General features: G+C 48.3%; 1 protein-coding gene across 9 annotated transcripts in view; it reads right to left on the minus strand.

The window, feature by feature from the left end:
• The window catches only part of LOC119951075 (coiled-coil and C2 domain-containing protein 2A-like), a 610180-nt gene that overhangs the window by 350089 nt on the left and 238178 nt on the right, over positions 1-21913 (minus strand). For all 9 annotated transcript variants that reach the window (XM_038774117.1, XM_038774121.1, XM_038774113.1 and 6 more), the window contains exon 16: positions 17765-17988. In XM_038774117.1, the coding sequence (XP_038630045.1) occupies positions 17765-17988 (224 nt within the window). The remainder of the gene's footprint in view (positions 1-17764; positions 17989-21913) is intronic.

Here is a 21913-nt window from a genome sequence, read left to right on the forward strand (position 1 = left end):
GCCTCAAAATAAAAAAGTAGGTACTGCCTATGGCACCCTACAAGTTGTGAGAGACAATAATTTGGGCAAAGTTTAGTTCACTCTTAACTTTCTTCGTTCTGTCCATGGGGAGGGAGATATTTGCATTTGTCCTCATGTACACAGCCTGATGATCTCCTAGATGACCTCCATGATTTTGTATACTATGAACTGGGATTTATTATTACCTCCTGCTATATCTTGAAAGCTGAGGGCCACAAAGAGGTTGGCAATCAAACACTGAAGCTACCATGCCGTCATAGAAGGCTTGAAATGTGGCTATGGCACGGGGCACAGCTCGATAACAGACTCCTTCGGTCAGTCATAAAGTTGAGATGGGAAAATGTTTCCTGAGTTTAGTAACTTAAAGAAGCCAATGATAATGGAAAAGACTTACTTAACCATATAAAATATTTTACACAAGGCAGTAATCCTCTCCTATTCCAGTCTTTGCTGGGAGAACTAACCACACCAGACCCTGCTTTGGGCCGGCTTTTATGTAAGTCTATAAAGAGTCCAGCTGGGTGGCCTCCACTCCCTTTCTGGGAAGCTCGTACTCCACGGGTCCTACGGAGAGATCAACAATGGTTTCCCCGCGGTCCTCATGCAGGTTATAGCATTGAGAAACTACTGTGGATATAGCTTTCTATACAGTGCCCTCTTCCTCTTCTGGAAAATGCTCCTGTTCTTTGCTGCCTTTCTTGCAACATCCTTTAATTTGCCAGCCCTGAAAGATTCCCTAAGAGGCAAGCAGTTAACCAGCATCCTGGAATGACAAACAGCAACTAACCTGTAAGATCTACTATATGATCTATTTAAGTACTCTGGTCAGCTTCCCTCTTACTGTTTAGTACCATGTATTGCTTGGTGAGTTAAGTACGTTACACACCGTTATTCAATGACATTTAGTGACTATTTTGGGCCCTGGGGAGTTTCTCACCGATTTGGCCCACACTTGGGACACGATCCTCTGACCACGCTGTGGCAGAAAATCAGCTCACCGCAGCCAGTATGGCAAGTGAAAGCCGGGAGACCAGCTCCCGTGATCTACTCGGCTCACAACACCTCACAAAATTCAATGCAATCTCGCGAGACGTTGCAATGGGAATCTCGCCCACAATAGAGTAAGGTAATAAGCCTTACTCTAATGTGCAGATTCAATCCCTTCGCCTCGGGGACCTCGGACGAGTACCGTGCCCACAAGCTGTGATCAAACAGAATGGCACTCGAGTGGAACTCCAAGGTGATCAGAGCCCCAGCTGCAAGCCCTTTGGGCAGAGGTGCCCCGGCACAGCTGGTGCCACCTGGGTACCTTAGCAGTGCCAGCTGGGTGCCAGCCTGGCACTGCGCTCACTTGGGAACTTTTTCCCTTTTGGAAGATTGCGCTCTTAGAATTTCTTTTAGCACTGGGGAGCTGAATTCAGAGATGGGCCGGCATTTTGAAAGAGTATCCCGAACTCTAAGTGAGCTTGTGGGTCCTGTGTTGTTCCTCGTGTCTTAATAAAGCTCGTAGTCTCAAAGGTAGAGTAGATGCTTTATTGTGAATTCGTTCTGTCTTCAGAATTTAACTTACGGCTACCTCAAATGCTGCCTGCCTGTGTCTGTGTCCTGCTACGAGTTCTGCCTTCCGTGAAGTGTGTCCTCACTTCCTGTCCCTGTGGATATATAGCTCTCCCGTGCTCCCTCTAGTGCTTGTTCAGTTGTATTGCATCTACTCGGATCTACAATCACCACATCCCCCCTTTTTTCTTTACATATTTTCTGTACATCATTAAAGAAAATTGTACAAAACAGTTACTTATGATATGTGTATCTATACAAGTGATGATGCTATTGCATATTTTACAAAGCCAATTTATATTTATGAGTCCACTCTTAATAAAAACATTTATGAGTCCAAACTTGATGAATTTGTTCACTGAGTTTTTTCTTTTGTTGTTGTTGACGTGGTGAATGTTGTCGGTGTTCTTGTTATTTTAAGTAACCAATGCGTCATCCCGAGGTGTTTGCATGGTCGAGCCACTGATGTTGACTGACATGGACTTTTCTCTGTGCTTGTGGTATCGATTTATTATGTCATCTGCCTTGGAAGCTGGTGTGCTTGCTTGTTCTGGAGCAGATGTGAGGTTGTGCGATTTGTTGTCATCCCATGGCATGTTTGTAGTCTTGTCATTGTTTTGCAGTGTGCTGTGGCATTGTCCTTCATGTGCAGAGTTGTACCATTTTGTACAAGTCGTTGTTTCATTGCTGTTGTTTCTGTCTTTGTTGTTGTCGCTATCTTTGTTATGCTTCTTGTTGGTTTTGTTGTTCTTCTTGTAGTTTTTGTCATTGTGCTTGTAGTTTTTGTTGGTATTGTTGTACTTGTTTCTGCAGTGCTACTTGCGTTTTTTGTTGTTCTTATCGCACTTCATGTTGCTTTTGTTCTTGCTGTTGTTGTTCTCTTTTCTGCTGTGCTTCTTTTGGCTTTTGTTTTTCTTGTTATGCTTAATGAGTGTCCCGTGTGGATAATTTGAGTCTTTGCTTTCTTGGTGCTCCTCTTCTGGAGTCAAATTCTTCACGATTTCATTTGACACGGTCTCTCTGGACTTTTGGTGCTCCTCTTCCGGAGTCAAAATCTTCATGATTTCAATTGACGTGGTCTCTCTGGACTCTTGGCACTCCTCTTCTGGAGTCAAAATCTTCATGCTTTCTGTTGATGTCGTCTCACTGGACTCTTGGTGCTCCTCTTTTGGAGTCAAAATCTGCATGGTTTCTATAGTCGTGGTCTCACTGGACTCTTGGTGCTCCTCTTCTGGAGTCAAAATCTGCATGGTTTCTATTGGCGTGGTCTCTCTGGACTCTTGGGTGGCCCTACTCTGTGCTTCTGTACAGACAAGCTGAGAACTGTCAGTCTCGCTGTGATCCTGTACCTCCTGTATGTCGAATGTGATCACCTTGTCACTGTTTTCGCATGCAGTGGGAAGATGTACATTGTCTTCTTCTTGATTATGTGAGCTTGGTAGACTTTCATAGTCTGCTTGCGGTTGCTCAGATATGGCGGGTTGACCTTCATGGTCTTGTTCATGCATGGTGTTCGCCAGGGAGTGTTTGCTTGCTTCCCTTTTGGAGTCTTTCATCAATCTCACTGTGGAGTCTTTCTGTGCTCTCTGTGTGGCGTCGTCTTCTTCTTGGGTATTGCTGTCATCCAATGTATCGACGATCTGCCATGGCATCATGGTGTTGGATTCATCTACCACGAGTAGATTCGTGTTGAGCTTTGCGACCGTGTCGCTGATGCTGTGATTAGCATATCCGAATAACTCAGCCATGTCTGAGTAGTATTCTTCGAAAACCAAATCATCTTGGTTGGATTCATCTACCACGAGTAGATTCGTGTTGAGCTTTGCGACCGTGTCGCTGATGCTGTGATCAGCATATCCGAATAACTCAGCCACGTCTGAGTAGTATTCTTCGAAAACCAAATCATCTTGGTTAGATTCATCTACCATGAGTAGATTCGTGTTGAGCTTTGCGACCGTGTCACTGATGCTGTGATCAGCATATCCGAATAACTCAGCCATGTCTGAGTAGTATTCTTCGAAAAACAAATCATATTTTTTTGTTTTGGATTTCTTTTTGTTCTCTTCACTTTGGGTGGTGCAGACTGCTTTTTCCAGGGTGTTGTGCGAGTTGTTTAAAACTGATGGTTTAGGTTCAGGCGTCTTTTTGTCTTCTGAGGCAAGAAAGTTTGGTTTTACCGCTTTAAGTATCTTGTTTTCAATTATCCGGCATTTTCCTTTTAAGTAGGCGTGGTCCGGATGCTCAGACGTTACGACGCTCGTGACATCATGCGTAGGAATGAGTGCGCATGCGCAAATCGGCCTTCCTTTACTGTGCAGTTTTGTGTCCACCGCGCATGTGCAGTTAAAAGAAGTTCTTGTTGCTGATCGTTATGCGCATGCGCAAGCCACGACCAAAACGTTTCGAGACTGCGCATGCGCGGCTTGCACATGCGCATAACAATCAGGAACAAGAACTTCTTTTAACTGCGCATGCTCGGTGGACACAAAACCGCACAGTAAAGGAAGGCCGCGCATGCGCAGAACGCAAAACGGATGATTGTAACTGCACATGCGCGGCTTCCGTTTCCTGCGCATGCGCAGAAGCAGTTTTTTGTTCTTTGTCTGCCCGAGACTGTAAAATGTGCTCCAACGCCATTTTATTGCGGATTTCAGCGTTTTGTTCTTTCTGAAAGCTGTATGTTACCTTTTCCTTTCGATCTGGACTGGATTTCAGCGTTTTGGCTTTGTGAAAAATTCAAGTTATTTCTTCTTTTTGATCTGTATTTTTCACTCGCGATTTCTTGACTGAAGCCTTTCTGTTTGTAGAGTTTTGCATCACTCAGTCTCTGTGCAGTTTGGCCTCTGAGCATACCGTGCTGTTCAAATTCCTTACAGTACTCTTCAAATTTGTTTAGTATTGTTTGTAAGTTGTTGCTGTCTTCATCTTTTGAGTATTTAAATCCATTATATACTTTCCTAGCTTCATGTCCTGCGATGAGCATTGCTATTTTAATTTTGTCTGAGGCTGCTGCTACATCATTAGCTATGATGTAAAAATCGAACATTTGTTTAAACATTTTCCAGACATTTCTTACATTGCCGGTCGTGTCCAGCTGAGGTGGGGTTCCAAGCCACATCCTCAAATAAGCGATGTCTTCCCAAGTCCAATTTCCATGCCATTTTGTTCTTTCTGTGTCTGCAGCTGAGTTGTCCTGTAGTAAGCGTCTGAAGCCCCTGCTGGTACCATGTGTTGTTCCTCGTGTCTTAATAAAGCTCGTAGTCTCAAAGGTGGAGAAGATGCTTTATTGTGAATTCGTTCTGTCTTCAGAACTTAACTTACGGCTACCTCAAATGCTGCCTGCCTGTGTCTGTGTCCTGCTACGAATTCTGCCTTCCGTGAAGTGTGTCCTCACTTCCTGTCCCTGTGTATATATAGCTCTCCTGTGCTCCCTCTAGTGCTTGCTCAGTTGTATTGCATCTACTCAGATCTACAATCACCACAGGTCCCCCACACCCCTCCACTCATGGGCAATGTCACTTGCGCTTCCCCACCCCCCCCAAGTGAGGACACCCCCCGCCCCCCCCCCCCCACCGACACCTCCCCCCCCCCCCCCACGAAACTCACGTTGCTCAATCCAAGTGAAATCCGTTGTCTTGTGCAGATCACATAGATGTATTGGTTTTGCTGACAGGTTTGGAATGAATTTCCCGATAAAATTAATTATACTTATCACTCTTAAGATGGCTTTCCTGTCGTGTGGTTTTGGCATGTTGAGAATTGCTTGGATTTTGTCCTCGTCAGGTTCAATGCCATGCGATGAGAGCTTGTCACCTAGGAATGTGACCTTAGTTACGCCAAATTGACACTTTTGCTTTTCAGCTTCAGCCCATTTCTCCTGATCCTCGTTAGAACTTTAAACAAGGACTTCTGATGACGACGATATGCTGAGCAGTCGCATATTAAGTGGCTCTCCTCCCGGGGGGAGGGGGGGGGGGGAGGGGGGGGGGGACTGGATGGCATCCCTCTCAGAGGCACTGAAGGAACACTGGCAGGAGATAAAAACGGACATTGGGCCGCCGTGAAAGACACGGTGAAATTCTGATACAGATTGTCCTCAGCAGAGTGGGAAAGAAACTGGAGGCCCAATAAGCCACCCTCAAGGACCTAGAGAAAGCCACAACCAACCAGAGCAATCGGTGGCGAGGTTGGTCGCGACGCAGGGCAACCTGAGGGGAAAGGTTGAGGACCAGAACTGATCAAGGAGACAGAATTTGTAGATTGTTGGCCTAAAAGAGGGAATCGAGAGCAGGAACCCCAGGAACTATATACAGAAAGTTGTGTTTAAAATTACAGATAATATTACAAATTCAGGCGGTCCGGTGCCTTGGTCTGCCGTCGAGAGCGCCGCAGTGCTGGTGGCGACTCAGGCGGCGGCTTGGTCTTCGGAGACTCCAGGAGCGTGTCAAAATCCTCTTCATCCCCGGGTGTGAGCAAGGGGAGGAAGGGTTGTCCCGGATCGGGGGCTGCGATGGGGTGCGCAGGGGAAGGGAGGGGCAGATGGGGGGTGTGCGCGGAAATAGCTGGTGCCAGGTCCCTGAGGGAGACTATGTCTTGGAGGCCGTCGAGGAATGCTACGTAAGCATACTGCGGGTTGGCGTGGAGTAGCTGTACCCTCTCAACCAACGGGTCCGACTTATGGAGTCGCACGTGTCTACAGAGGAGAATGGGTCCTGGAGCTGCCAGCCATGTTGGGAGCGAAACCCCAGAGGTAGACTTCCTAGGGAAGGCAAAGAGACGTTCATGGGGGGTTTAATTAGTCACGGTGCACAGGAGCAACCAAATGGAGTGAAGTGCATCGGGGAGGACCTCCTGCCAGCGGGAGGCCGTAGGGCCAGCTGGACGGCTCTCCAGACCATCCCATTCTCCTGCTCCACCTGCCCGTTTCCCCTGGGGTTGTAGCTGGTCATCCTTCTCGAGGCAATATCCCTGTTGAGCAGGTACTGCCGCAGCTCATCGCTCATGAATGAGGATCCCTGGTCGCTGTGGATGTAGGTGGGGAAGCCGAACAGAGCAAAGATGGTGTTAAGGGCTTTGATGACGGTGGCAGATGTCTTGTCGGGGCATGGGACGGCAAAGGGGAATCGGGAATATTCATTGACCACACTGAGGAAGTACGCGTTCCAGTCAGTGGAGGGAAGGGGCCCTTTGAAGTTCAGGCTGAGGTGGTCAAAGGGGCGGGAGGCCTTCACCAGGCGCGCGCGGTCTGGTCGGTAGAAGTGCGGTTTACACTCTGGTGATCGCCCTGACTTCCTCGATGGAGTAGGGCAGATTGCGGGCCTTGATGAAATGGTAAAAACAGGTGACCCCAGGTGCACGGTCCGGAGTTGATCCACTTGTGCATTGGCACACATACCTCAGGATAGGGCATCGGGGGCTCTTTGAGCTTACCGGTGCGATACAAAATCTCGTAGTTGTAGGTGGAGAGCTCCATCCTCCACCTCAAGATTTATCATTTTTGATCTTGCTCCGCTGTGTGTTGTTGCATATGAAGGCAACTGACCGTTGGTCAGTGAGGAGAGTGAATCTCCTGCCAGCCAGGTAATGCCTCCAATGCCGCACAGCTTCAACGGTGGCTTGGGCCTCCTATTTGACGGCGGAGTGCCGAATTTCAGAGGCATGGAGGGTGCGGGAAAAGAATGCCACAGGCCTGCCTGCCTGGTTGAGGGTGGCGGCCAGAGCGACGTCTGATGCATCGCTCTCGACTTGGAAAGGCAGCGTCTCGCCGACTACGTGCATCGCGGCCTTAGTGATGCCGGCCTTGATACAGTTGAAGGCCTGGTGGGCCTCAGCCATCAGGGGAAAACGGTGGATTTAATGAGTGAGCGGGCCTTGTTTTCATAGTTTGGGACCCACTGGGCATAATACGAAAAGAACCCCAGGCATCGTTTGAGGGCCTTGGGGCAGGTCGAGTTCCATGAGGGGGCGCATGCGATCGGGGTCGGGCCCCAGAACTCCGTTCTGGACCACATAGCCGAGGATGGCTAAGCGGTTCATGCTCAAAACACACTTCTCCTTGTTATACGTGAGGTTGAGGAGAGTGGCGGTGTGGAGAAATTTGGAAAGGTTGGTGTCATGGTCCTGCTGGTCATGGCCGCAGATGGTGACATTGTCCAGGTACAGGAAATTGGTCCGCAGTCCGTACCGGTCAACCATTCAGTTCATCTCCTGTTGGAAGATCGAGACCCCGTTGGTGACGCAAAAGGGAACCCGAAGAAAGTGGTGAAAGCGGCCGTCTGCTTCAAACGCGGTGTATGGGCAGTCCGGTTTACGGATAAGGAGCTGGTGGTAGGCCGATTTCAGGTCCACTGTCGAGAAGACCCGGTACTGTGCAATCTGATTGACCATTGCCGATATGCGTGGGAGGGGGTACCCGTTGAGCTGCGTGTACCGATTGATGGTCTGACTATAGTCAACGACCATCCTGTTTTTCTCCCCAGTTTTGACCACTACCACTTGGGCTCTCCAGGGGCTGTTGCTGGCTTCGATGATGCCTTCCTGAAGCAGCTGCTGGACTTCAGACCTGATGAAGGTCCTGTCCTGGGCGCTGTAGAGGCTGCTCCTGGTGGCGATGGGTTTGCAATCCGGGGTTAGGTTTGCAAAAAGGGAAGGCGGGTCGACCTTAGGTGTCGCGAGGCCGCACACGGTAAGGGGTGGTAGGGGCCCGCCGAATTTCAGGGTTAGGCTCTGGAAGTTGCACTAGAAGTCCAGGCTGAGTAGCAAGGCAGCGCAGAGTTTGGGGAGGACGTAGAGGCAGAAGCCGCTGAACTCCACGCCCTGGACGGTGAGGGTGGCGATGCAGTACCCCCGGATCGTCATGGAGTGGGATCCGGAGGCCAGGGAGATTCTCTGGTTAGCGGGGTGTACCGCAAGGGAGCAGCGCCTTACCATATCAGGGCGAATGAAGCTCTCAGTGCTCCCAGAGTCCAGCAGGCAGGAGATCCCGTGCCTGTTGACCTTCACCTTTGTTGAAGCGATCGCGAGGTTGTGCGGTCGAGACTGGTCAATCGTGACCGAGGTGAGACGCGGCTGGTCGTCGGTGGTTGCAGGCAATGAGCAGCCTGATGAGGTGCCCGACGGGCAGGTGTCCTGAGTCGGGTAAGATGGTGGCGCCCACGGGCCGTACGTGTCCTGAGGGAGGCAAGATGGCGGCGCCCTGGGGATGCGCGTGTCCTGGGGGAGCCAAGATGGCAGCGCCCTGGGGCTGCACGTGTCCTGGGGCAGGCAAGATGGTGGCGCCCGTTAGTCCTGGGAGAGACAAGATGGCGCCGCCTATGGGCCGCACGTGTTGTGAGCAGAGCAAGATGGCGGCGCCAAGTGGCCGCACGTGGTCCGAGGAGGGGAAGATGGTGGCGCCCACTGGCCACACGTAGGAGGTGCTGGGACAATAGCGGCGATTGAGTGGGCCTGGCACACTGCAGGGAAATGTCCCTTCTTGCCACAGGCCTTGCAGAGGGCGCTCTGCGCCGGGCAGTGCTGTCGCGGGTGTTTTGACTACCCACAGAAATAGCATTTGGGTGCCACACGGCACAGGTGTGGGGTTGGCTGAGGGCAGTTACTGATGGGGTCCACGATAGGGCGGCCGTCTGCGGAGTCCATGATGCACAGGGGGGGTGGGCCGCGCGGTCGGGGGCATAGGCCTGAATGTTGCATGATGCGACCGTAAGTGAGAGCGCTAGTTTTTCGGTCGCCGCGAGGTCGAGCATGGTCCCTTCTAAGAGGCGCTGGTGGATGTAGTCAGACCTTATGCCCGTAACAAATGCGTCTCTCATCAGCAATTTTGAGTGTTCCGTGGCCGAAATGGCCTGGCAGTCACAGTCTCTATCTCGGGCAAGCAGGGAATGCCAGAAATCTTCCACCTACTCACCGGGAAGTTGGCGCCGTGTGGAGAGGGGATGCCTGCCGTAGATTTTGTTAGTCCGCTGAGCATAGTTTTCCTTCAGTAGCGTCATGGCCTCTGCGTAGGTTGGCGCATTCTGGACGAGGGGAAAAACGTTGGAGCTCAGCCGCGTGTACAGGATCTGGATCTTCTGTGCTTCTGGGATTGTGTCTAGTGCAAATCTGATGTACGCTTCAAAACAGGCTAGCTAATGTTCAAAGTCCTTTTTGGCGTTGTCTGCTTGAGGATGCAGTTGCAGGCAATCCGGCTTGATGCGGAGGTCCATCTCTGAAAAATCACAGTGTAATAAATTGATGCACTATCAATTACGATAAGACAAGAGTAGAATGTAATCGAGGCTTTATTACACTGAGATGTATGGCCTCCTACAGCAGCTGACAAAATGGCTGCTGTACAGGGAGCACACATATTTATACCACCTACTGGGCGGAGCCAGCAGGCAGGGATCTACCCCCGTACCTGTAGTACAGGGGCCTTACCGTAAAACACATATATATGTACAGTATATACATCAGTGGTGACTACCAAAAAGTGCGAAGAGACAGGGAGGAGAGAGCAGCTGGGCAGCAGCTGGCCGACCCCATACTGGAGGTAGACCATAAATACTCATAGGCTCTGACTGTAGAGCTCCTGGCTGAGAGGAAAAAGCTACAAATGGATTATCACTTGCTCTCCACGAGGAAAGCAGTGCACCAACTCCGCCAGGCAGGGGGAACCCTATACGCAGCAGCTGAGAAGGCATGTAGCTACTAGAGAGATCGCGCAAATTAGAGACAGCAGAGGCACACTAGAAACAGACCCAGCCAAGAATAACAAAACCTTTGAGGCCTTTTACAGGGGACTGTACACCTCAGAGCCCCCAACAGGGAACTCGGGGATGAAACAGTTCCTCGATGGACTGGACATGCCAGTTGTGGGGGAGGACAGGAAACGGGGCCTAGAAGCACCTCTAGAACTGGGAGAGATCATGGAGAGTATTAGCTCCATGCTGGCAGGGAAGACGCCGGGACTGGACGGGTTCCCAGCGGCCTTCTACCAAAGATATGCAACAGCACTGACCCTGCACCTAAGGGAGACGTTCACAGACTCGCTGGCGAGGGGCGCACTGCCACCTACACTGGCAGAAGCCACAATATCGCTAATACCTAAGAAAGACAAAGACCCGACGGAGTGTGGTTCATACAGACCCATCTCACAACTAAACGTAGACGTCAAAATATTGGCCAAGTTCCAATAGGCTGGAGAACTGCATACCAGAGGTGGTCGCAGAGGATCAAACGGGCTTTGTCAAAGGTGGATAGCTAACATCAAACATCAGGTGCCAGCTGAACGTGACCATCACCCATCTACGTGATCGTCTTCCTGGACGCAGTAAAGGCCTTTGACAGAATCGATTGGAAGTACCTCATAGAGTTACTGGAGCGGTTCAGGCTCGGAACAGAAATCACCTCCTTTGTGAAGCTCCTGCACAACGCTCCCATGGCGAGCGTACGGACAAACAACACCAGCTCCCAGAACTTCCAGCAGCACAGGGGCACCAGACAGAGATGCACGTTTTCCCCGCTGCTGTTCGCCCTTGCGATCGAACCATTACCGATCGCACTCAGAACAGCAAAGTACTGGATCGGGATCCAAAGAGGAGGCAAAGAGCACAGGGTCTTGCTCAATGTCCTCTACATCTCGGACCCACAAAGCAGCATGGAAGGTATCAGCGCGCTCCTGAAAGAGTTTGGTGACTTCTCGGGCTACAAACTCAACATGCGCAAAAGCGAGATCTTCCCGGTGAACCCGCAAGGGGGAGTTGCAGCACTAGTGGGACTGCCATTTAAACAAACCCAAAACAAATTCTGCTACCTGGTGATTCAAATCGTTCATGTCTGGACAGGGGTTCACAAATGGAATATAACCAGCCAGACAGAGGAAGTTAAAAAGGACCTGCAGAGATGAAACTCCCCTGGCGGGGAGAGTGCAGACGATTAAAATGAACATGCTGCCCAGTTACCTCTTCCTACTTAGATCCATTCTGATGGATATCCCCAAATCTTTTTTTAACTCACTGGACAAATTAATCATACCGTTTGTATGGGGGAGGACTCATGTGGGTCCACACATGAGTGTGGCCTTAACCGGGATCTTGGATTCATGTCGCATTACATTCACCCCCCCACCATCTGGCCTGGACTTGCAAAATCCTACCAACTGTCCTGGCTTGAGACAATTCACACCTCTTTAACCTGGGGTTACCCGTATCTCTGGATCTGTAATGATTTAATTACCCGCAAATGCTCGCATTCCAAGCATTGTCTGGCATCTTTGACTTTGTCTATATAAATGTTTCTGGAACAAGCCTCTCCATTCACCTGAGAAAGGAGTAGTGCTCCGAAAGCTCGTGTTTGAAACAAACCTGTTGGACTTTAACCTAGTGTGGTACGACTTCTTACAATGCAAATCTGATTAATCTCCTAAATTTACTGCAGTAAGAAAGATGAAATTGTTGTTTAAACTCACATGCCAGTTGTTGTTCACATTTCCATGAAATCTGAGACTAATTGGTGGCTTCAGCGATTCCATGTGGTTGATTCTTGCAGTCTACAAAATCTTCAAATCTCTGTGGACATCGTGGCAGGCTGATATTTTATTCTCAGTGTTTTCTCAAAACCAGCTAACCCTGGTACCATGTGCTGTTCTTGTTGGATGGCCTGACTGATATTACAAGAACACTTGTAGCTAAAGCTAGAACCGATTTCTTAACATTGAATGTGGGTCAACTATATACAAAACAGATGAATAACAGTATAAACACGCACAAGCAACCCCTCTCTCCAACTTCCTAATAAGTCTGAGGTCACCTGACTCTAACATTCACTTGTATACTAATGAGACTCCAAGTGGTCAGTTGGTGAGTTACAACACAACCATGATGTTACTACACCAATCTGGCATTGCCAGGGTGTCTGGTTGACACTTTCAGGGTGCTAATGCCAGGGTGCCAGGCTGGTAGTGCCAAGGTACCCGGGTGCCAGAATGCCACTGGCAGCGGTCAGGGCCTGGTAGCCATGCCCATGCTAGGGAGGGCTGAGGGGAGGCGTAAAAAGGGCCAAGGAACCGATGTCCTAGGGGGGGTGTTTTCTAGAGCTGTTGGGGAGGGTTTAAACTAATGTGGCAGGGGGATGGGAACCAATGCTGGAAGTTGGAAGGTAGTAAAACAGGGACAGAAACAAAAGGAAGTAAGGGGAAAAGTGCAAGGCAGAGAAGACATAGTCAGAAATCCATAAGGGCGACAGTACAAGGTACAGTGACTGAGGGGAGCACAGTGAATAGGCCCAGTAATAACAAAAGGAATAAAAATGGAGATGTTAAGACTCAAAACAGAGGTAAAAAAACCAACATAAGTGTACTTTACCTGAATGCTCGTAGTATTCGGAATAAAGTAAATGAGTTGGTGGCACAAACCATCGTAAATGACTATGATTTAGTGGCCATTACTGAAACATGGTTAAAGGATGGTCACGACTGGGAGTTAAATATCCGAGGGTATCAAACTATTCGGAAGGACAGAGTGGATGGTAAGGGAGGTGGTGTTGCTCTGTTATTTAAGGATGACATCCGGGCAATAGTAAGGGATGACATCGGTGCTATGGAGGATAAGGTTGAATCCATTTGGGTGGAAATCAGGAATAGTAAGGCGAAAAAGTCACTGATAGGAGTAGTCTATCGGCCACCAAATAGTAACGAGATGGTGGGGCAGGCAATAAACAAAGAAATAACTGATGCATGTAGAAATGGTACAGCAGTTATCATGGGGGATTTTAATCTACATGTCGATTGGTTTAACCAGGTCGGTCAAGGCAACCGTGAGGAGGAGTTTATAGAATGTATCCGCGATAGTTTCCTAGAACAGTATGTAATGGAACCTACGAGGGAACAAGCGGTCCTAGATCTTGTCCTGTGTAATGAGACAGGATTGATTCATGATCTCATAGTTAGGGATCCTCTCGGAAGGAGCGATCACAATATGGTGGAATTTAAAATACAGATGGAGGGTGAGAAAGTAAAATCAAATACTAGTGTTTTGTGTTTAAACAAAGGAGATTACAAGGGGATGAGAGAAGAACTAGCTAAGGTAGACTGGGAGCTAAGACTTTATGGTGGAACAGTTGAGGAACAGTGGAGAACCTTCCAAGCGATTTTTCACAGTGCTCAGCAAAGGTTTATACCAACAAAAAGGAAGGACGGAAGAAAGAGGGAAAATCGACCGTGGATATCTAAGGAAATAAGGGAGAGTATCAAATTGAAGGAAAAAGCATATAAAGCGGCAAAGATTGCTGGGAGATTAGAGGACTGGGAAATCTTTAGGGGGCAACAGAAAGCTACTAAAAAAGCTATAAAGAAGAGTAAGATAGAGTATGAGAGTAAACTTGCTCAGAATATAAAAACAGACAGTAAATGTTTTTACAAATATATAAGACAAAAAAGAGTGGCTAAGGTAAATATTGGTCCTTTAGAGGATGAGAAGGGAGTTTTAATAATGGGAAATGAGGAAATGGCTGAGGAACTGAACAGGTTTATTGGGTCGGTCTTCACAGTGGAAGACACAAATAACATGCCAGCAACTGATAGAAATGAGGTTATGACAGGTGAGGACCTTGAGAGGATTGTTATCACTAAGGAGGGAGTGATGGGCAAGCTAATGGGGCTAAAGGTAGACAAGTCTCCTGACCCTGATGGAATGCATCCCAGAGTGCTAAAAGAGATGGCTAGGGAAATTGCAGATGCACTAGTGATAATTTACCGAAATTCACTAGACTCTGGGGTGGTCCCGGTGGATTGGAAATTAGCAAACGTGACGCCACTGTTTAAAAAAGGAGGTAGGCAGAAAGCAGGAAATTATAGGCCAGTGAGTTTAACTTCGGTAATAGGGAAGATGCTGGAATCTATCATCAAGGAAGAAATTGCGAGGCATCTGGATAGAAATTGTCCCATTGGGCAGACGCAGCATGGGTTCATAAAAGGCAGGTCATGCCTAACTAATTTAGTGGAATTTTTTGAGGACATTACCAGTGCAGTAGATAACGGGGAGCCGATGGATGTGGTATATCTGGATTTCCAGAAAGTCTTTGACAAGGTGCCACACAAAAGGTTTCTGCATAAGATAAAGATGCATGGCATTAAGGGTAAAGTAGTAGCATGGATAGAGGATTGGTTAATTAATAGAAAGCAAAGAGTTGGGATAAATGGGTGTTTCTCTGGTTGGCAATCAGTAGCTAGTGGTGTCCCTCAGGGATCCGTGTTGGGCCCACAATTGTTCACAATTTACATTGATGATTTGGAGTTGGGGACCAAGGGCAATGTGTCCAAGTTTGCAGATGACACTAAGATGAGTGGTAAAGCGAAAAGTGCAGAGGATACTGGAAGTCTGCAGAGGGATTTGGATAGGTTAAGTGAATGGGCTCGGGTCTGGCAGATGGAATACAATGTTGACAAATGTGAGGTTATCCATTTTGGTAGGAATAACAGCAAACGGGATTATTATTTAAACGATAAAATATTAAAGCATGCCGCTGTTCAGAGAGACTTGGGTGTGCTAGTGCATGAGTCACAGAAGGTTGGTTTACAAGTGCAACAGGTGATTAAGAAGGCAAATGGAATTTTGTCCTTCATTGCTAGAGGGATGGAGTTTAAGACTAGGGAGGTTATGTTGCAATTGTATAAGGTGTTAGTGCGGCCACACCTGGAGTATTGTGTTCAGTTTTGGTCTCCGTACTTGAGAAAGGACGTACTGGCGCTGGAGGGTGTGCAGAGGAGATTCACTAGGTTAATCCCAGAGCTGAAGGGGTTGGATTATGAGGAGAGGTTGAGTAGACTGGGACTGTACTCGTTGGAATTTAGAAGGATGAGGGGGGATCTTATAGAAACATTTAAAATTATGAAGGGAATAGATAGGATAGATGCGGGCAGGTTGTTTCCACTGGCGGGTGACAGCAGAACTAGGGGGCATAGCCTCAAAATAAGGGGAAGTAGATTTAGGACTGAGTTTAGGAGGAACTTCTTCACCCAAAGGGTTGTGAATCTATGGAATTCCTTGCCCAGTGAAGCAGTTGAGGCTCCTTCATTACATGTTTTTAAGGTAAAGATAGATAGTTTTTTGAAGAATTGAGGAATTAAGGGTTATGGTGTTCGGGCCGGAAAGTGGAGCTGAGTCCACAAAAGATCAGCCATGATCTAATTGAACGGCGGAGCAGGCTCGAGGGGCCAGATGGCCTACTCCTGCTCCTAGTTCTTATGTTCTTATGTTCTTATGTAAAAGTTGGGTGGTTCTGAACGGGGGAGTCCTGAAAGCAGGGAGGGAGAGATTGGGGCAACCGGTCAAAATGATGTCCCAATCTATGAGGAACTGGTCCTGTCGGCAAGTTTAGCTCTCCAGTGCAGCAGATCTCTCTAAATGTGGCCTCAACGAGGAGAAACTCCCTGAGGTCTCAAAAAAAGCTAAGTGCCATTGAATAGCAGTGTCATTCTCAGTGCGCAACCGCCAAGATTCACCCTGCCAAATGTTTCCGAAATCGGATTCTGAAATTTTTCGTGTGAACCTAAATGGACAATCAAGTACTGTAAATATTTGAGCAAAGCTCACCACATCCAGGTCTTGTTTCATTATCACTGGGAGCAGGAACATAATGGGGGGGATACTCCAATAATGGGGCTATGTCCCCACGCCCGTGAAAAATCGGGTGCGAATCATTCTGGACTGACCTGGAGAAAGTCCAGAGTGATTCTCCTAATGGAGAGGGCTAGTAGGGACCCAGAGTGCCCCTCGCAGCTCCGGTTACCGATAAAGGGCCCTGCGCTTCCAGTCGGGGGCCCGCACCTGCGCACGGCGACGGCCTGTGTCGGCCGCCCCGTGTGACATGGCCGACCCACACCGTGGACCGTCACTAAGAAGATAGGCCCCCCCAGATTGCACGCATCGGTGGATCGGTGGCTGCCGATCGATAGCCTGGCCAACCTGGAGGCCCCACCCCCAGTGAATGATCCCCACCTGGGCAGCTGCGGACTGAGACTGCAGCCCCCAAGCCGAGTGCCCGCCAGGTGGAACCATGAGAGAACCACGCCGGCGGGAACTCGGCCAGCTGCACTTGGCGAATCGCCATGGGGCCCCCTTTCAATGGCTTCCGATTGCCGGTGCTTGTCTGGGGACCGGAGAATCGCGGGAGCGGCGTTGGACCCAATCCCGGGTTTGACGCCCATTCTCTGCCCCCGCGCCGAGCGCAATTACGGCGCGGATGCTCGGAGAATCTCATCCAGTATACGTCAAATTATTCCCAACAATTTAGGTGCTGATACTTATCAAATTTCATTATAACCTGCACTTTCAACTTGCATTTATGCAGTACATTTAACATACTAAAATGTTCCAAGGCACTTCATAGACTCTGTAACAGACATTGATCCACAAAAGAAAATATTAGAACAAATGACCAAAGACAATTTTAGGGTAGATCCACCATCTACGAGGCATTTGTCAGAAGTGTGAGAGACTACACTCCATTTAATTAGATTGGTGCTGCTCAAACAACCCTCAATAAGCAAGACACAATACAGAAGCTTAACTGATTGGCGCCCCATCTATTACCTTAAACCTTACTTCCCTTCATAATAGGCATAATAGAACTTGCCAAGAGTTCTTTGACAGCACCTTTCAAACCTGCATCCTCTACCACCTAGAGCAAGGCCAGCAGGTGCATTTGAATACCACCACCTCCAAGTCACATTTCATTCTGACTCAGAAATAAAAAATCATTCCTTTGTTGTTGGATCAAACTCCGAGAATTCACTGTTGAACTGCACCATATGGACTGCAGTAGTTCAAGCATGAGAAGCACCAGACCTAGACCTTCTTCTGCCTAATACCTCGCAAAGGCCTGCACGCATGGAAGACACACATTCAATAACATTGAGAAAAGTTCCACAAAGCTGGGGCAAATGTAAAGGCGCAGAGGCTTGATTTAGCAGGTTGTTTTCTCTTTAGACCTGGGAGCTGAGTTTTACTGAGACAGGACAGGGAGGAATATCAGCCTTATTGTCAATTAGCATTTGCTTTGGAGGTTGAACCTTTTAAAATTAGCTTTCCTTTTTCCAGCTTATAGACAAATTTCTTAAGTTTCAAATATTTTAGTAATTCATTTACAATATAATTGCACTATCAAGGAAACTCTGTGTTAATTAAGAGTGTGTAGCTTCAACTAATACCCAGAGCATTCTGAGATCGGTGTTACATCCACAGTCAGTGATAGTTTAGGAACCAGAATAGGCTTCACTCGTTGCTCCCGAATCCATGCGCTCCTTTTTCTTGCCCTGGCTTCCATTTTCTCTCGGTTAGTAGGAGTAGGAAGTTTTGGAGGCGACCCTGGGTCATCAACAGTATATTCACTATCTGATTCAACTTCCTCCATAGATCTTCCTCCTTTTCTATTCTGGAAATATTCAAAAATAAGGCTGGGGTTTAGTTTGCTTTATAAATGATAATTTGATTATTCCATTATCTGCTTTGTGGCGATCGACCATATCAGACAATGAGGCACCAGTTAACTAATATAATAATGGAGACATGATTTCAATGTTACAAACCTTCCAGTCTGCTTTCCTCCAAAAAGCAGATTTAGGACATTTGAAACTGGAACACATATTAAGGATTTTCGTGGACTTCCGGTGGCGACAGTAGGCGGAGGTTGCACATTGAGTAGCTTCTGCTAGAGTCTTTGTTTTTTGGACCTTTACACCTGGTCTCAGGGGTACCTTTTGGATGATATGGTGTGGGAAGTTCTAAGAAATCAGTGGAATGTCGAAGTTGCAGAAGAAAGGTCAGGGAAGGAAGGGGCGAGCGAACGTCCATCAGCAAGTGCTGCTGTGAGTCCAGCAGGAGGGAAGATGGCAGGTGCTGGTTCATCAGGTGGGGCCGCTCCCATCACGATTAAAGCTCTGACCAAGTGGTGCACAGGGTGCATATGACTCGGGCGAGAATGAGTGGATTATTTCAAGGGGTAGCAGATGAGTGTGAGAGGTGTGGGCGGGGGCCAGCGAATCTCGCGGACATATTTTGGGGTTGCGAAAAATTGGAAAGATTCTGGGTGTGATTGTTCGCAGTCTTAGCCAGGATAGTGGAGGAGGAGGTGGATCCGGACCCTTTGGTGGCAATATTTGGGGTCGCAGAGAAGCCGGAGCTCATGGAGAGGAGGAAGGCTGATGTCTTGGCCTTCGCCTCTCTAATTGCACGGTGACGAATTTTGCTGGAGTGGCCGTCCGCATCGCCACCGGGGGTAGCGGCTTGGTTGGGTGACCTGTACGACTTCCTGCGATTAGAGAAGATAAAGTATGAGTTAAGGGGCTCTTCAGGGGGGGTTTGAGGAAAGGTGGGGGGTGTTTGTGACCTTGTTTGAGGGGCTATTCATCGCGGGGCATGGGGGGGTGAAAAAGAGAAAATATCTGTATAGGCTGTTTAGTTGATTGCAGGGAAGCATGTTTCCCAGGGTGTTTGTTCGCTGTAACCTATTTTATACATGTTTGTAATAAAATACATTTTTTTAAAAAAAGCTCTGACCAAGGTGGTATCAGGTGAGTTTGAAAGGCTGTTCGCCAAGCATCTAGAGGGGCATTGGAGAGAGAGATTGTGCGTGGAGGAGATGCTTGCCCTGATAAAGGCGGCTTTGATGAAAACGTTGAATGAAGTGCGGGAGCAAGTGTGAATTGCGCTTTCACGTATCTGATCGTCAGTCCAGAAGTAAAACACTCGAACACGTCAGTAACGAATATTTGTTTATTCACGGCCGGGACAAATCTCTAAGCAGCCGGGTAACTACCTTCGAGAAGTGCCAAAATCCCAGAATACGGACTGTATTTTTATACATTTTACAGCTTAGGGGTGGTCCCCTTAAATTCCTAGATACACCTAGGATTTGGCAAGGATCCAGAACATGTACATATATGGAATTATTCTTCGAGGTCGGGAGGTTATTTTTGACATAATCATTAGCACAAGTCACTATTAATGCTATTACAAAGGTTTTTCTTATCCCATGGCCAATGTTTATTTGTTTCAACTGGTCAAACGAGCTTAATTGCGCTATCTCCGCAATAAAGTAACGCTTCCCATTCATTCCATTCTTTGACTTTTTGACCTCTCTGCTTTCACAGATGCCGGTCAGAACACGCTCCCTTTATTTCATCCCTTGACCTGTTGACATCTCTTTCACAGAGCTTTTCAGAACTGTTATATTAACCCTATCAGTGAAGTTCCAAATGAAATCCACTTCTACACAAGGAGAGAAGATGAAGGAAGTGGAGGAGGCTTTGTCCCAGCGTAGCGACCAGTTCACCTCGATGGGTAAGGAGCTGCAGTGGGTGATAGAGATTAATAAGGGACTAAGAGCCAAATTGGAGGACCTGGAGAACAGGTCGCGGAGACAGAATTTGAGGATCGTGGGCTTGCCTGAGGGGCGGTGGACTGGAGGCCAACGAGTACTTTGCGGACATGTTCGCCATGTTATGGGGCCAAGTTTTAGAGAACCCCAAAGTGTATCAAGGAGTTCATCTGGCCCACAACTTTTACTAGATTGTGGTATGAGGAGCAGGCGGCCCACTCTACAGGTACAGCAGAAATCGAAAAGTATTTTTTAAAGCTAAACAAAGTTTATTCTGTGAACTCACGGTAACCTTTTTAAAACATACATCGAACATCTTAGCAACCATTAATTCAAATTCAACCCGCAAAAAAATTCAACACTAAGTAATCCTTACTTTCCTTTTAATATCCATAAGGCATTAAAAAAAAATTTTAACAGAAGCACATCAGGTTTAAATTCACTACTGAGAACAGTTATCTCTGAATTCACCAAATGATCAAGAGATAGTCTTTACATGGCAGAGAGAACATTACACCTTCTCTGGCTGACTGCAGCTCCAACACTGAAACGAAACCAAAAAAACACAGACACACTCAAGCTTTTCTCAAAGTGAACCTAAGCTTAGCTCCACCCACAGTCTGACATCACTGCAGTAACATGAACAGACAAACATTTCTTAAAGTGACATTCTCATGACAGCCAGGTTGATGGGGAAGAAGAAAGAGTCCTCCCTCTATGAGTTGGACAGAGGCCATTGGTCGCTTCGGCCGAAGCCTAAAACGAACGAGCCACTGAGGGCTGTTTATAGTTTTCTTTTTATTTAGAGGACCCAATTATAATTTTTTCCAATTAAGGGGCAATTTAGCCAATCCACGTAACCAGCACATCTTTGGGTTGTGGAGGTGAGACCCACGCAGACATGGGGAGAATGTGCAAACTCCACACAGACAGTGAACCAGGGCTGGGATTCGAACCCAGGTCCTGAGTGCCGCAGTCCCAGTGCTAACCACTGCGCCACGTGCCGCTCCTACTTTCATAGTTACCAGGTAGGTGGGCGAAGTAGAAGGGAGTGGTGAATTAGGAAGGCGTTGGTATGCGTATGTATCAAGATTTTTGGACAGAATTGGTGAGAAGAAGGGCAGCTTTTGGTCGGCTGAAAGTGGCACTGTACAGCGATAGCGTGGGGCTGGATTCTCCATTAGCTGACACCGAAATCGTGAAAACGCGATTGGGCGGAGAATAGCTTCAGACGCTGAAATTGCGGTAGATGCCGATTTGACGCCAAATCAGGAGTCTCCGCGCCCCCTCCCCCAAAAAACGACATAAACGTGGCGGCCTGAAAGTACAGTAGGCATATCATTAGTGGGCCTGACGCCCGATGCTCCGGGGTCTCCGCGATACTGCGACTCCGATGGGCCGAGTTTCTGGCGGTGTGGTTCTCTTGTAGGTTTAAAAATCATGAACCTGGCGTCCTGGCTGTTGAGCGAGAGAGAGGAGGTAGGAAGTGCCATGGAGTGGCTGTGGGCTGCCAGCTCGGACACTAGCCGTGCTGGTTGCGGCGGGGAGGCCCCTGCCAGGGCTGGGAAGGGGGAGGGGGAGGGCCGATAAGACAGGGAGCCCACCCGCAGGCCTGGGGCAGTGCCCAGGTACCAACCGCCATTACAGCGGCCATCTTGCTGAGCACCCATTCCGGCCCCTGGTTCTACACAGTGACGCTGGCCGTATGTGTGCCCCCCCCCCCCCACCCCACCCCCACTCTGTCCCCGAACACCCCGCCCAACCAGCCGTCCCACACCCATCAGACAGAGCAAAGAGGCAAGTGTGAATATATGATTATTGTGAACAAATATATACATTCTGTGCCCTAGCCCCTATAATTAAACTGTGCCCTGTGTGGTGATCACAAGTTAACTAGATGCAATACAACTGAGCAAACACTAGAGGGAGCACGGGAGAGCCATATATATAAATACACCGGGACAGGAAGTGAGGACACACT

Source organism: Scyliorhinus canicula, chromosome 16, assembly GCF_902713615.1.
Source record: "Scyliorhinus canicula chromosome 16, sScyCan1.1, whole genome shotgun sequence".
NCBI lineage: Eukaryota > Metazoa > Chordata > Chondrichthyes > Carcharhiniformes > Scyliorhinidae > Scyliorhinus > Scyliorhinus canicula.